At 39.1% G+C, this 16,730-nt stretch overlaps 1 protein-coding gene across 5 annotated transcripts in view; it reads right to left on the bottom strand.

Annotated features, from left to right (window-relative positions):
- The window catches only part of TENM1 (teneurin transmembrane protein 1), a 1,227,224-nt gene that overhangs the window by 12,066 nt on the left and 1,198,428 nt on the right, over positions 1-16,730 (bottom strand). For all 5 annotated transcript variants that reach the window (XM_060183574.1, XM_060183578.1, XM_007524285.2 and 2 more), the window contains one exon: positions 10,236-10,532. In XM_060183574.1, coding sequence (XP_060039557.1) covers positions 10,236-10,532 — 297 coding nt within the window. The remainder of the gene's footprint in view (positions 1-10,235; positions 10,533-16,730) is intronic.

Raw genomic sequence — 16,730 nt, 5'->3', positions numbered from 1 at the left:
CACCTGTCCCCAATTTCTACTTATTTATTTATTTGGGTAGAGAAAGAAATTGAGAGGGAGGGTGGGGAGATAAAGAGGGAGAGAGACAGAGAGACACCTGCAACTCTGCTTCACTTGTGAAGCTTTCCCTCTGCAGGTGAGGAGCCAGAGTCTTGAACCCAGGGCCTTGTGCTTTGTAGCATGTACACTCAACCAGGTATGCCACTACTTGCCCCGCCCAATTTCTCTTTTTTAAAGTGCGGAGTTCACTGGTTGTACAACCCCTCTCACCAACTGATCTGCATTTCAGAAAAAGTTATTTGTAGAGACATAATATTTTACATACAATAGGCATTCCGTAGACATCGGCATATTTTATATTAATTTTAGATATACAAGGAGCACTAGTTTAGGGAAGTTGAAGTTTATTTCTAACTTAAAAGCATTTCAATCTCATATTTTAATAAAAAATATTCTTGTTGTTATAAGGAATAACTACTGGAGAGTCTGATCCAGCTCTTTAAGGGAGTATTATCTCCTTGAAAATTGCCTTATCCGCTAGACATGGACCTTCCATATAATCCAGTAATTCCTCTCCTGGGGTTATACCCCAAGGACTCCATAACACCCAACCAAAAAGAGGTGTGTACTCCTATGTTCATAGCAGCACAATTCATAATAGTTAAAACCTGGAAGCAACCCAGGTGCTCAACAACAGATGAGTGGCTGAGAAAGCTGTGGTATATATATATACAATGGAATATTATGCAGCTATCAAGAACAATGAACCCACCTTCTCTGACCCATCTTGGACAGAGCTAGAAGGAATTATGTTAAGTGAGCTAAGTCAGAAAGATAAAGATGAGTATGGGATGATCCCACTCATCAACAGAAGTTGACTAAGGAGATCTGAAAGGGAAACTAAAAGCAGGACCTGACCAAATTGTAAGTAGGGCACCAAAGTAAAAACCCTGTGGTACGGGGTAGACATGCAGCTTCCTGGGCCAGTGGGGGGAGGGAGTGGGAGGGAAGGATGGGTCACAGTCTTTTGGTGGTGGGAATGGTGTTTATGTACACTCCTAGCAAAATGTAGACATATAAATCACTAGTTAATTAATTTGAGAGGGGTAAAATTAATTGTATGTCTCAAAGTTTTCAAAACACAAACTGAATCTTTTCAATATATAGGCTGTGTATTTGATATGTGGACTCTCTCAAAAGCCTAGACCAAGTAGATCAGAAGCATCCAATAGCACAGCTATATACAAGATACTGGGTACTGTACAGCAAATCCTAACAAAAGGACTTTTCAAAGTTAACCCAATTACCAAAAAATGTAATGATAACATTAACTATCGATTGTCTTTTTGAACCCTAAGACAGCAGGAACCTCACATCTCCACTATAGAGCCTCTACTTCCCCCAGTCCTGGAACCCTTGGATAGGGCCCACTTTCCTGTATGCCTCTCCCAATCCATATCAAATAATATTGCATCCGCCGATCACAACCTAAACAATGCAACGATTGCCACCTCAACATGCTTCACTTCAGACTGTGTCCAGAGACTTCACATGTGGAATGACAACCCTTCAGCTTCATTACTCGGGTGAGACCTTTCCTTTCATAGTATACTCTAATTTCATCTCAGGTGGTTCACTTTCTAACAAAGTCCCAAAACCTAGATATAGACCAGTTTCTGTGAGAGAGAGCATATCTTCACACGTATCTACAAACTACTGCATAATATATACCTGAAAGCAGAAGTACACTAGAGTTTGCAGTGAGTACCTCCCTAACACTTCCTCTCCACTATTCCAAGTTTTGGGTCCATGATTGCTCAACAATTTGTTTGGCTTCATATGTTAACTCTCTTTTCAGTCACCAGGTTCCAGATGCCATCAGGATGCTGGCCAGGCTTCCCTGGATTGAAGACCCCACCAATGCGTCCTGGAGCTCAGCTTCCCCAGAGACCCACCCTACTAGGGAAAGAGAGAGGCAGACTGGGAGTATGGACCGCCCAGTCAACGCCCATGTTCAGAGGGGAAGCAATTACAGAAGCCAGACCTTCTACATTCTGCAACCCACAATGACCCTGGGTCCATGCTCCCAGAGGGATGGAAAATGGGAAAGCTATCAGGGGAGGGGGTGGGATATGGAGATTGGGTGGTGGGAATTGTGTGGAGTTGTACCCCTCCTACCCTTTGGTTTTGTTAATTAATCCTTTCTTAAATAATAAAAAAATTGCCTTATCCAGTGAAAGGATCTCGCTTATTTTTGTTTTTCTAAAATTTGTGCTATGGAAACAGTAGGTGTCTTTTCATTTTCTTTTTTTTTTTATTTAAGAAAGGAGTCTTTTCATTTTCTAAATACAAGTTGCATAAATATTTATTACTTTAAATTATATAAGCAGACCCTTAAACCTTCTAAATATGAAATTACAGATTAACATTGAATATACTTCCTGAAACTACACATCCTCCCTGCCCTTTTGATAATTACTGTTTTCGAATCACATGCTGGTACTGTGAAGCCAAAGTCAGCACTTATTTATTCACTAACTCATCCTTTCCTTTCCATTAAGTTCTCTTCTTGAGTGGAAGCCCTGCCACCTCATCCCCTGCAGACAAACTGCAGCTTGAAAACCAGATGCATGGGACTTCTGCGTGGGCATGAAGACAAAGGAAGAACCATCTCTCCACCAAGCGAGAATTCAAAAGAAACAGAAAAGGGCCTTTGAGTGAGGGAGCAGGTGGAAGTGGTCTGTGGAGAAGAGACTTCTTTTTTTAATTAGTTAATTTTATAGCCACTAGAGTTATCTCTGGAGCTCAATGCTGACACTACAAATTTACAAATCCCTGAGGCCATTTTCTTTTTCCCTTCCCTTCCCTCCCCTCCCCTTTCTTCCCCTCCCCTTCCCTTCCCTTACCCTCCCTTTCCCTTCCCCTTCCCCCTCCCTCCCCTTCCCCTCCCTTCCCTTCTCCTTCTCCCTTCCTTCCCTTCTCCTTTTCCCCTTCCTTCCTTCTTTTCTGTCCTTCTTTTCTTTCTTTCCTTATCTTTCTATTTTTTTATTAGATAGGGCAGAGAGAAACTGAGAGGGGTGAGGAGATAGAGATCTGCTTCACCACTCTGTGAAGCATCCCTTCTGTAGATGGAGAGGGAGGGCTCAAACCCAGGTCCTTGTGCATTAGGTAGTATGTGTGCTTAACTGGGTGGGTAACTTCCTGCTTCTCCCCTCCCCCCCAAGACACTTTGTGCTGGGATTGCTGGAGACTGTCTTTACATTACCTCTGTTCTGACAGTGATATTTCTCAGGTCCTTTCCACTCTCTTTTATCATTTTTCTGTGAACAAATGGCATCTATCACCTGTGATGCAGGCCAGCAACAATCACCATATGGCTCCCACACAGTATCTGGAGGCAGTCTGCCCAGACCATGCCTTTTCCAGTCACTAGACCAGCCTCGCCAGACATTAATAGCACTTCACCATTGCACTGTAATGCTTTCCTGTCCTCTCCACTTCCATGCTGCAGTAAACCATCACCTGACCCTGTTCCTACAGGGTTCTGATGGCTATCCTGCCTCTAAGGCTCCCTGGTCTGTTTTAAAGCTTCCTGCCAATAGCAAGAATATGGATGGCCTGATTCATGAATGTAGCTTATTGTGCTGCCAGAATACCATCTAGCTCTCACTCGACTGCTTTCTCACTTTGGGTGGGTGTGATTATCAGTGTGTTAAAAAAAATAGTGACATGTCTGGGACCTTCCGATGCCCATAGTACTGTTGCAGGCGAAAGGGTCATTTTGTATTAGTCCAAACACTAGAGTGGGAGACTTTGCTTTTTTTCAGATTGATTGTGAGATCCTAAAATAGATCACTGTAAACAAGAAGAATCAAAGAACATTCAAGGCAGTATTTGAACACGAATAGAAATGAGTAGAAATTTGCAAAGTGAAACCATTTAAGTGTCCAGCAGATGGCACTGTGGAGCCACTTGGAAGCTCAGCCCAAAGGTTGCATTCTGTCCCTCAAGGCAGCCTCAGCTATTTCACCACCCCCAAGACAATTTTGTATTAATGTATCAGGCTAAAGCATCTTATTAAACACTTATAAAGTATTTTTAAATGAATTTTTCAAATGAAGCTCTTAGGAATGATTTTAGGAAAGTGAAAGATTTATATTTACTATAATACAACATTTTAGCCCCATAAGTCTTCAAAATATAATTAACTCAGAGAAATCTCATAAATCAAGATACAGAATTAATGACCACATAGAGAAAATTTAAGAAACAATAATTGATTTTTTAATAGAGAAGAGATCATTTGAGCAACCATAGCCATTATCCAAATAATTATTTTTTCTCCCAGTGGCTACAATCCATGAAAATGATATGCATAGCTTCCACTTACTCTAGAGAAGTCAAATAATTTTTGAACAATGTCTACATATTAAGGTGAAATCCATGCTTCTGCTTTAAAAAATATATCATAGTATAGAATGGCAAGCAATTTTACAGAGGTAATACCAGGCATATTTTGGGGAAATAGAAAGAGGCATACATTTTAAAAGTTGATAATTATTATTTTAAGCTATATTACAGGAACTTACCTTTTGGTCCTTGTTCTGCCCCAGCCCCAGCAAAGACCAAATTAAAGAGAGGTTTGCAAAGAGCACAGCAAGACACAAAATCTCACCCCTATACTGGGAATGTTACATGTAAATTAGATTTTGCTTAATTCAGTTTAATGCTCCCCCCACTGAATCACAGTTTCAAATATGCTTTGATTGACTTCATTCTACCCTCTTTCTCTCTTCTCTCCTCTCTGTTCTACCCTATTTTTATTTACTTTCTTGACTTCAAAATAAATCCTTACATGCACCATTCAAATGGAATGAAGCTTTTCCTGGGTGACTAGATGTGCGGGTTATTTCTTTTAATCATTGCATAAAGTCATCATAAAGTTATTTCTTTTAATCATTGCATGTATTTATTGAATTGGCTATTATCATTAGCAATAAAACTGTGAATAAAATCAATGTCATGATCCATGATTCTTGAAAAGAACCATTATTCCACAATTATGAGTTTTGTGAGAGCCTTAAATCAAGGCCTACCTTTTAATTAGAGGCCAAATTAAATATGAAATCATGAAGGGGACTAAAGTCAACAGGAAGACATGAGTGATTGGGCCTGTCTCACAGGTCAGTAAACTAGTATTTGAAAGTCACTGGAGCTTTTCTCAATAACATTATTCTGGTCAATAAGGTCTGCTTTCTACCCACTGCAGCCACTGACAGGCTCTGAATTTTCTTTGTTTTGTGGGAATTATTGCCAGCTAAGTCTCTCTAGCAAAGTATGAAAAGTTTGCTTCACATGATTCTTTGTTCAAGTAATTTTGATGAAATAATCAGTTAATTCAGAAGAAAAAAGACAACTGAAAGTTCTTCCTTGGTATCAGAGAAGGGATTCAATAAGGACTTGCAGGGCTGAAATGTCAGTTTTCAGTAGGCTCTTTTGTTATTGTAGAGACAGCCTAACAAGAAAGTCTAAGGAGACAGATACAACTCTCTGAAGGCAATTAGCTCAGTGGTCAGACTATGGTGCTAATGAGGTTGAGGCTAGTGGTTCAAACCTGGGCATACTCCAGAGGAGTGCTGGTTCCTTTGCTAAACAATCATACATAGGACCTGTGGAAGGATCAGTGCAAACTCAGCCTCATTCCTGGAGAGATAAGACAGACTGTATCCTGCTAATTCTCAGTGGGATCTCTTCTTATGCTATTGTTTTCATTATCATATGCCTTACCTATGCTTATTTATTTATTTAATTTCTACTAGTGAATTATAAAATTTTTACATAATAGGGGTATATAATTCCACACTGTTCCTACCACCAGAGTTCTGTGTCCCTATCACCTTCTGGCAGAAACTGCAATAATTCTCCCAAGGCCACAGATATGGGTTGAGTTTATATCTGTTATATCTATCTCTATATCTCTATCTCTCTAAAACTATATATATATATATATATTGCCCATTTTTCCTACTGTTTGTCTTTCTAAGTTAAAACTACATCTATTAATACTTCTGGGTATCCTTCCTTTTTCTTCTCAGGTAAGCAAAGTAGTGCCTGACATCCTCTGGCATTCTCCAGATTCATTTCCATTTCAGTGATGGTATAAAAACAAAATTTCCTGGTTACAAACATTTCTGGTCCTGGTGGTGGAATTAGGATTCAGAGCCCTCTGGTCATCTTCACCTATCACTTCCCCCTCTCTGGGAGTATGGACCAAAATTATTTTTGGAGTGCAGAAGGTGGAAGTTCTAGCTTCTGTCATTGCTTCTCTGCTGAACATGGATACTTATGCCTTGCCTCTATAAATACATCAGCCAGTATTTGGATCTGGTTAATTTCATGACAAATTTAGCACTGTGTGGACTTTTGTATTCGATTTTGTTGGGTCAAACATTCTTTTTTTTAAGTTTTTTAAAAATTTATTTATTTATTCCCTTTTTGTTGCCTTTGATACTTTATTATTGTTGTCTGTCTTCGTTGTTGGATAGGACATAGAGAAATGGAGAGAGGAGGGAAATACAGAGAGGAGGAGAGAAAGACACCTTCAGATCTACTTTACCACTTGTGAAGCGACTCCCCTGCAGGTGGGGAGCCGGGGTCTCAAACTGGGATCCTACAACATGTTAGGCCACAAAGACAGCATTAATAATTCAAGAGCATCGAAATCATCCCAAGTATCTTCTCAGACCACAGTGGAGTAAAACTAACATTTAACAACAAACAGAAAATTATTAAAAGTCACAGAATTTGGAAACTAAACAACATACTCCCTAAGAACCACTGGGTCAGAGATTCACTCAAGCTGGAAATTCAAATGTTCCTGGAAACTAATGAAAATGAAGACAAAACCTATCAAAATATTTGGGACACAGCTAAAGCAGTACTGAGAGGGAAACTTATAGCCATACAATCACATATTAAACACCAAGAAAAAGCTCAAATGAACGACCTTACTGCACACCTCAAGGACTTAGAAGAAGAGGTACAAAGGAACCCTAAAGCAACCAGAAGGACAGAAATCACTAAAGTTAGAACAGAAATAAACAACATCGAAAATAAAAGAACCATACAAAAGATCAATGAAGCCAAATGTTGGTTCTTTGAAAGATTAAACAAAATTGACAAACCCCTAGCCAGACTCACCAAACAAAAAAGAGAGAAGACTCAAATTAATAGAATTGTAAACGATGGAGGAGACATCACAACTGACACTACAGAAATCCAGAGAATCCAGTGAAACTTCTATAAAGAACTATACGCCACCAAGCTAGAGAATCTGAAAGAAATGGAACAATTCCTAGAAGCATATGCCCTTCCAAAACTGAACCAAGAAGAACTACAAAATCTAAATACACCAATCACAGACAAAGAAATTGAAACCGTTATTAAGAATCTCCCCAACAACAAAAGTCCTGGACCATATGGCTTCACAAACGAATTCTACAAAACTTTCAGGAAACAGTTAGTACCCATACTTCTGAAGCTTTTCCGTAAGACTGAAGAAACAGGAATACTCCCTTCCACCTTCTATGAAGCCAACATCACCCTGATACCAAAAGCTGATAGGGACAGCACAAAAAAGGAAAACCACAGACCAATATCTCTGATGAACATAGATGCCAAAATATTAAACAAGATCTTGGCCAACTGGATACAGCAACATATCAAAAAGATTGTTCATCACGACCAAGTGGGATTCATCCCAGGAATGCAAGGCTGTTTCAACATCCGTAAGTCAGTCAATATCATTCACCACATCAATAAAAGCAAAGCCAAAAACCACACAATTATCTCAATAGATGCAGAGAAAGCCTTTGACAAAATCCAACACCCATTCATGCTCAAAACACTATACAAAAAATGGGAATAGATGGGAAATTCCTCAAGATAGTGGAGTCTATATATAGCAAACCTACAGCCAACATCATACTCAATGGACAGAAGCTGAAAGCATTCCCCCTCAGATAGGGGTCTAGACATGCCTTCCCATTATCACCATTACTCTTCAACATAGTATTGGAAGTTCTTGCCATAGCAATCAGGCAAGAGAAAGAAATCAAAGGAATACAGATTGGAAGGGAAAAAGTCAAGCTCTCACTATTTGCAGATGATATGATAGTATACATAGAAAAACCTAAAGAATCCAGAAGAAAACTACTGGAAGTTATTAGGCAATATAGCAAGGTATCAGGCTACAAAATCAATGTACAAAAATCAGTGGCATTTCAAACCCGGATCCTTCCGCCAGTCCTTGCGCTTTGTGTCACGTGCGCTTAAGCCGCTGTGCTACCACCTGACTCCCTGGATCAAACACTCTTGTTACCAAAATTCAAAATAGGAAAAACCCACTCTAGAAGACTCAGATGTTTCCACTGCACAGTAGCTATTAACACATTTTGATTGATTTTCTCTGCAGACACTCACTTTTACCCTGGCTATCTGGAGTTCTGCTTTATTTCCCTTTTTTTCCTCTTTCTATTTATTTTTTGGATAGAGACAGTGAGAAATTGAGAGAGAAGGTGATGGGTGATAGAAAGGGGTAAAGAGACACTTGCAGCACTGCTTCACTGCTCATGAAGCTTCCCCCTGCAGGTGGAGAGGGGGGCGGAGCTCAACATGATACTGTTGTGCACCATCCCCAGTCAGGAGCTCCACTTTGTCTCCTAGGAGTTTCCAACTTGGCAGATTCCGCAGTGACTGGATCAGGAAATACTACACGTTTCATTACGCAAACAACCACTGGTGCACTGTTTTTTTTTTTTTTTTTTTAATTTGGCTGGTATACCAGAAAGGCTCAGCATCATTTGACACACACAGTGAAATGTTGTGTGAGTTCTGAGCTTCTGTAACTTTGTAAGAATTTCTTTTTTTATTAGATAGGCCAGAGAGAAATTGAGAGAGGATGGGGAGATAGAGGGAAAGATAGACACCTGCAGACCTGCTTCACCTCTCAGTGAAGTGGACCCCCAGCAGGTGGGAGCAGGGTTCAAACCCAGGTGCTTGAACTTGGTAATATGTCCGCTTGACTGGGTGTGTCACTGCTCAACCCCAATTTTTTAAAAAGAATTTCTGGGGGACACTTTGCACTGTTTTCTTGACTTCTCAGTGGAACACATTTTTGAATTTTCCCAGAGATTAACTCAGAACTGATGATTTGAATGGACAGATTTGACAAATAAAAAAAAAGGATGCTATCTTAGGACATCAGAAATTGAGATAGCAGATAAAACTAAATTTTCTCTCACTGTTCTCTGCTACTGATCTTGCCAGCAGCCATTTTGCTGGGTGTGGGTTGATGGCTGATAAATGGTTCTGGTATTGACATTAAAATCCTTGTCTCCTTGTACTAGACAGAGGCCACATTGGAGATTGACTTCACACAAAAGATTATTACCAGCAGTGCTTTGCTGCCACCATTTCCTCAGACCTATGAGACTTAGTCGTCAAATGATTGCAACTAAAATTTCATTGGTTAAAAAGTAATTCACTGGGAGTCGGGCTGTAGCGCAGCGGGTTAAGCGCAGGTGGTGCAAAGCACAAGGACCGGCATAAGGATCCCGGTTCGAACCCCGGCTCCCCACCTGCAGGGGAGTTGCTTCATAGGCGGTGAAGCGGGTCTGCAGGTGTCTATTTTTCTCTCCTCCTCTCTGTCTTCCCCTCCTCTCTCCATTTCTCTCTGTCCTATCCAACAACGACAACAACAATAATAACTACAACAATAAAAACAACAAGGGCAACAAAAAGGAATAAATAAATAAAATAAATATAAAAAAAAGTAATTCACTGATTAGCCTAGCAAATCTGGAATTCCTTGTCCTCTGTATAAGACTCTTTTCCATAGTTGAGCTACATTAACACACAATTTTATAATTTTATACCTTTTTCACCTCAGTATGAGCCTTCATAATAATGATGATACTTTTTCGAGAGCATAAAAAATATGCTGAAATGAAGAGAAAACCATGCCATTATCCCTACTTCTGTTTGAAAGAATACCTGGCATATTGTGGGGCTGGAAAAAATTTCAGGCTGAAAAACCACTTCTTGTATGTACACAATATTTTCTTTCACTGCTACAGAGAAGAATTAGAATACAAACTTTTCTCCTTCAGTTTCTCACTAAGGTAAGTAATGAGGGCTATTTCCTATGTTCTCAGACAGAAACTCTGCATGCTTACCTTTTCTAAGTAGGTGTAGCTCCAAATTTTCCCATCAGCCCAAGTTCTTGAAATTATTTTCCCACTCTGGTCATACTCCATTTTTTCATTCCATGTCCCTCTTTGAATAAATGTCACCAATCCTGAAGGTGAATATGTGATGTTCACTTCATTATATCTGCTTACAGGAGACCACAGAACAGGCCGTCCAGTCTGGTCATAAAGAATTCGAAGGGTGAATTTCCGGTGATCATCATAGATCTTTCCTGTGCGAGTTATATGATCAAAATCTATGGATAGTAGGTTTCTGTTATGAGCCTACAAAAACAAAACAAAACAAAACAAAAAAACAAACAACTATGAAATGTGGGTTAAGCACTGCTTTGGTTTCCTTCTTGTGCATTCAGAATTGCCAAGCATTTTCTGAGTTTAACAATTGGAGGACTTCATGCTCCTGCTTCAAGCTACTGCTCTTTTTTTTTTTTTTTTGCTTCTTCCATTTTCTTTAATTAGTGATTAATATGTATAGTTCCACACCACACCCACCACCAAAAGTTCTATGTCTCCACCCACCCATCTCCCAAAGATAACCAACAGTTTCCATAAAGTCTTAGAAACAGTTTACTTGCTTCTGTTTCTGTTTATTTTTGGCAAGTTCTAGTATATCAGTTCTCTAGATTCCACATATGAGTGAAAATATCTGGTAGCTGTCTTTCATCTTTTTACTTATTTTGCTAAGCATGATCACCTTCAGCTCCACCCATTTTGTTCCAAAGGACACACTATCATCTTTTTTGATTGCAGAATAATATTTCATGAAGTATATAGCTTATAATTTCTTTAGTTAATCAACTGCCGATGGGCATTGAGGCTGCTGATTAACTAAAGAAATTTTTTTTTTTTGCTCTTTGGGATTGCGAATAATGCACAAGCTACTGATCTTTATTCTTCCGTTGGACTGCTTAATACTGGAGGTTAGGGGCCATGTCTTAACTCCTGGCATGTGCTAAATTTTCTCTTTTCTTTTTTAAAAAGTTTTTAAAATTATATTTATTTATTATTGGATAGAGACAGCCAGAAATTGTGAGGGAAAGGGGCTATAAGGAGAGAGGCAGAGAGACACCTGCAGCACTGCTTCACCATCATAAAGCTTCCCCCCTGCAAGTGGGGGCTGGGGACTTGAACCCTGGGCCCTTGTGCATTGTAACAAGTGCACTTAGCCAAGTGTGTCACCACCCAGCCTCCATGTTATATTTTAAATATATGGTTGTTAATGGATTTTTCTCCCAACTGAAATCTTAAGTGAACTGACTCAGTTTTCAATCACTATGTGATCTTATTTGATGTGAGGCAAACACTAACGAAGAGAGCTTCCGTCTCCCTTTTACTAGTGAGGTGGCTAGAATAGAGAATGGTGAGTTACTCATATGATTAGAAGTTAGAAAAAAGGAATACAATGGGTCTCCTGTAATTCATACAAAGATTCTTTGACTTCCTTGGCCTGGTCAGGGAGCTACATGACTTCATATCTGCCACAGTCAACTTAGGTTTCCCCATAGTGGATAGACTCCCATTCAGCACTGTTTTCAAGGAGGCCTCTAGGCAAATATGGTAGGTGTGAATAGATCTCTTAGTATTTAATTGCAAAGGTGTTGCTGCTTAATGAGATAATGTATGGTGCTAAATTTGTATAATGAATTTAGGAGTAATTAATAGTTTGAGTTGGTCCTGGGTTTTTGGCTTTCTTGGGTGCATATCAGTATTCTCTTTGCACTCTACAATCATGAAGTTGTTCTAGATAGATCCAAATGTATGGGACTTAGTTAAAAAAAAAGTTTGAGCATCAGCACAAAGGCAGCTTCTGTTTGGTTTTCAAAGCAACTGGAAAACTTATCTGGTTCCTTTTCACTCCTCAACTGGTACTGTCAATGTTTAGCAGTCACACTACTAACTTTCGTTACAGCTGGTAACAAAAGGCAGATCTGAAAAAAGTTCTGTGGATGGTGGTGACTTGAAGGAGAAACAGGTGGCTCAGGGATGATAGGGACATTTATAACTATTTCATTCTTATTTAATTAAGTTTAGTTTTTCCTTAATTATTAGTTTTAATGAGGGAGAGACAGAGACAAACAGAGAGTGAGTGACCAGAGAACTATACAACTCTGGCTTATAGTGGTGCTGAGGATTGAACCTAGACCTCACAGCCTCAGGCACGAAAGCTTTTTGTATAACTGTTATGTAATCTCCCCAGATTTCTTTCTTTCCCTTATTTCCTTCCTTCCTTCTTTCTATCTTTCCTTTTTTCCTTCCTTCCTTCCTTCCTTCCTCCCTTCCTTCCTTCCTTCCTTCCTTCCTTCCTTCCTTCCTTCCTTCCTTCCCCCCCTTCTTTCCTTCCTTCCACTTTATTTCTTTCTATTTTTTTCTTTATCTCTTTCTTTTCTTTCTTTCTTTCTTTCTTTCTTTCTTTCTTTCTCTTTCTTTTATGGCACTATTCAGCTCTGGATTGTGGTGGTGCTGGAAGGAATTGAACTTGTGAACTCAGATCCTCAGTAGGCAACGGAGGCTTTTTGCATCATCACTATGCTATCTCCCCAGTCCCAATTTAGTTGTTTTATTGATAGTGATTTAAAAAAAAATAAAACAAAACAAAACAAACAAACAAAAAAAACCAAGGGCTTCAAATATGTGTGATTTCACTACTGCCACAGCCCTTTTTCATTTAGATGGAGAAAGAGAGAGAGAGAGAGAGATTGAGAGAACACAGTTTTCCCAGGGTTCAAACCCATTCCATATAACGTGCCATGGTCCATGCCCTATCCAGTGAATCATCTCTCCAGTCTCAAAATTGTTTGTCTTATTATAACTTTTTCCCCTTAATTTTGAAAGAAGGACTCACAAGAAGCTGCTAAAAATTGTTTGGAGTCAATGTGTACTCCTTTACTTAACTTCTAAGAAACAGACTTTAAATTTGGATGGAGGGAGTCCAAGCATATGTGGCAGGATCCAAGTCAAAAAAGGAAAAGGAGAGACTAAAAAAATGTAAACAGCATTGAGCCAGAAGCCAGGAGGCATTTATTTAGCACAGGCTGGTGCACCAACCATTTCCTCTACCTTTGGCTTATATTATTATTATTATTATTATTATTATTATTATTATTATTATTATTATCCCACTGGGGCTTCACTGCTCCAGACTGACTTTTCAGATAGAAAGACAGAAAAGCACACAGAGAAGGAAAGACACCACAGTACTGAAGCTTCCTCCAAGTCAGTGGGAGCCAGGCTCAAACATGGGTGGCATGCCTGGGAAAGCAGGTGCACTATACATATGAACTAGTTTGCTATCCTACAGCTTCTTCTTTTTCCCCCCTTCAGTCTGTGAAACAGGAGTGACATTACCCTCTTGAAACAATTAAGTGAGATGCTATATACAGTTACCTGGTGAAGTTACTTTTTACATTTTAGTTTACCTTTTGAATGAACCTATGTGGCAGAGTCCAAGGTGATTGTAGCTTGGTATTCTAGCTTTATATCTATCAGAATTGTCAACATGATTCTGAACAGGGTATTAAATAGTTGCTTAATGGGGAAAAACTTACATTAAGGGGTTGCTTACATTAATCATAGTTGCGCTAAACTGATTGACTAGTTATTCAGCTAAACTATATTCTCACTTTTTAATCTTTGTGGTGAAAGTTCCCCTTACTGGATCCATACTCCCAGAGAGATAGAGAATGGGAAGGCTATCAGGGGAGGGGATGGGATATGGAGATCGGTTTATGGGAATTGTGCGGAATTGTACCCCTCTAATTCTATGGTTTTGTTAATGTCTCCTTTCTTAAATAAAAAAATATGAAAAATATGTGCTGTGTTCCCATAAAGTGCATGCAAATACATACATAAATATTTTCACTGACATCCTTGAAGCCCAAATATGAAGCCTCTAGGATTCTCAAAAGTCAAGTTTCAAAAGCCCAGTCCAGAAAAAGCATTTATTTATTTATTTATTTAGGATAGAGACAGAGAAATTGAGAGGGAAGGTATAAAGAGTGAGAGAGGAGAGAGGGAGAGAGGGAGAGAGGGAGAGAGGGAGAGAGAGAGAGAGAGAGAGAGAGAGAGAGAGAGAGAGAGACTTTCAGCCTGGGTCCTTGTGCATTGTAACATGTATACTCTACTAGGCGTGCCACCTCCCAGCTCCAGAAAGAATTTTTTTTGTTGATTGAAATATACTGGGGAGATACTTCATCCTGGCAAAGTACAGAACTTACATGCCTGAGACACTACAGGCTAAAGATTCAGTCCTCAGCATCACCCTATTCCAAAGCTGAACAGTGCCCTGGTGGATTTCTCTTCCATAAAGGAAATGTAAGCCTTCTTAAAAAACATAAAATTGAGATATATTTTACATATAGCATTGTATTTTTTCAGTTATATAGCATATTACTTGATATTTGCACATATCATGAAATTATCATTACAATAAATTTGGTAAACCTCCACCATCCATATAATTACACTTGTTTAATTGCGGTTTTATTTTATTTATTTATTGTCAGATAGAGACAGAAATTGGGAAGGGAGGAGAAGATAGAGAAGGGGAGAGATGGAGAGACGCCTGCAGCACTGCTCTTCAGAATTCTCACTCCAGACTCATTTTCCCTTGTTCAATTTGATTCTTTTTTTAAAATATTTATTTATTCCCTTTTCTTGCCCTTGTTGTTTTTCATAGTTGCTGTAGTTATTATTGTTATTTTTACTGATGTCGTTGTTGTTGTATAGGACAGAGAGAAATGGAGAGATGAGGGAAAGACAGAGAGGGGGAGAGAAAGATAGACACCTGCAGACCTGCTTCACCGCCTGTGAAGTGACTCCCCTGCAGGTGGGGAGCCGGGGGCTTGAACTGGGATCCTTATGCTGGTCCTTGCACTTTGTGCCACCTGCGCTTAACCCGCTGGACCCCCAATTTGATTATTAAAATAAGCTTACTACCCACCTCCCAACTATAATAGTGGTATTTCTTAATTGCAGAGAAACTGAAAAAAATACACTTATACAAATAAAACACCTGCAATCCCATCTTCCAATGTGAATCACTGCTAATACTTTGTGGCATTCAATTCCATTCATTGTATTTTGTTTGCATAACCTGTATTGATACATTTTAAAAACACAACTAAGGTCATACTCAATGATTTATGTTATATTTATTTCAGCTAATGTTTTATCTTTGCATTACTCATGCTATGAAATTATTAAGATGTGGATCTTAATGGTTTCATAATATCTTCCTTTATAATTAACATTTTTCTCTTGTCTTGTTGGCAGTTAGAATTTTTTGCTTTTTAGTTTTCTTTTATATCTCATAGTTTGTTGAAAAAAATTGCCAGTAGAGCTTTCCTTAATTTAGAACCCTCTCAGTAAAATGGCTGAGTGAAACACAAAGAAAATTCTAAAGACTTTTGATGCAACCTGAGCTATTGTGCACAAAGGTTGTAAAAATTTTTGTTCCCACTAATTTGGGAAAGTCCATATCATTTCATCCTTACCAAAACTGAGTATTATCACTGTTAGTAAATTCTTACAACTATGAGAGTGGGAAAATAGTATGCTACTGTGGTTCCAATTTGCATTTACTTGATTGCTAGTGAAAGAGTGAACTATTTTTAATACCCACTGACCACATGAATGTCTTCTATGAATTGTGTACTCATGACACCTGCCCATTTTCTAATGGGGTATAGTGATACTTTGCTATTTTAAATCTATTTTTTAATATTTATTTTCCACTTTGTTGCCCTTGTTGTTTTTTATTGTTGTTGTAGTTATTGTTGTTGTTATTGATGTCATTGTTAGATAGGACAGAAAGAAATGGAGAGAGGAGGGGAAGACAGAGGCAGGGAGAGAAAGATAGACACCTGCAGACCTGCTTCACAGCTTGTGGAGTGACTCCCCTGCAGGTGGGGAGCCCAGGATTCTTACGCCACTCCTTGCGCTCTGCGCCACGTGCACTTAACCCACTGTATTACCACTGGACTCCCTTAAATCTCTTTTGGTTTCAATTTCTTCATCAATCAGCTGGGGCTAATGATATTTGCCCTTAATCTTGAATTCCTGCATAATAATCTACCAAGTGTTCCGTGCCATGAATTCTTCCCATAAGACTAGTGATTAGGGACTCCATGTGATATTTTTTGGGGGGGTGAGGGAGAGTACTGTTAGTGGCAGGGGTAGGAATTCAGGGAACTGAGACAGAGACTGGAATCATGACTTTTTAAACCACCTGAAGCCAATGCAAGCAATATTGCAGTGCGTAAGTATGCATGAACCCGCTGTTATCACCTGTAAAGGTGACTAAGAAACACATATTTTCTGTCTTTTGATATACGGGACTTGGAAACATATACAAAACCAGGTGTTCTTTCTTCAACTACTTTTCCTGTGGTTTTATAGCCACATATCCCCAACTATAATGCTGTTCATTTACAATAGCTGTAAAAATATCCATGTACTTCCAGG

Source organism: Erinaceus europaeus, chromosome X (genome assembly GCF_950295315.1).
Source record: "Erinaceus europaeus chromosome X, mEriEur2.1, whole genome shotgun sequence".
Taxonomy (NCBI): Eukaryota; Metazoa; Chordata; class Mammalia; order Eulipotyphla; family Erinaceidae; genus Erinaceus; species Erinaceus europaeus.
Note: the sequence above shows the minus strand (reverse complement) of the source record. Positions and strands in the feature narration are given on the sequence as shown.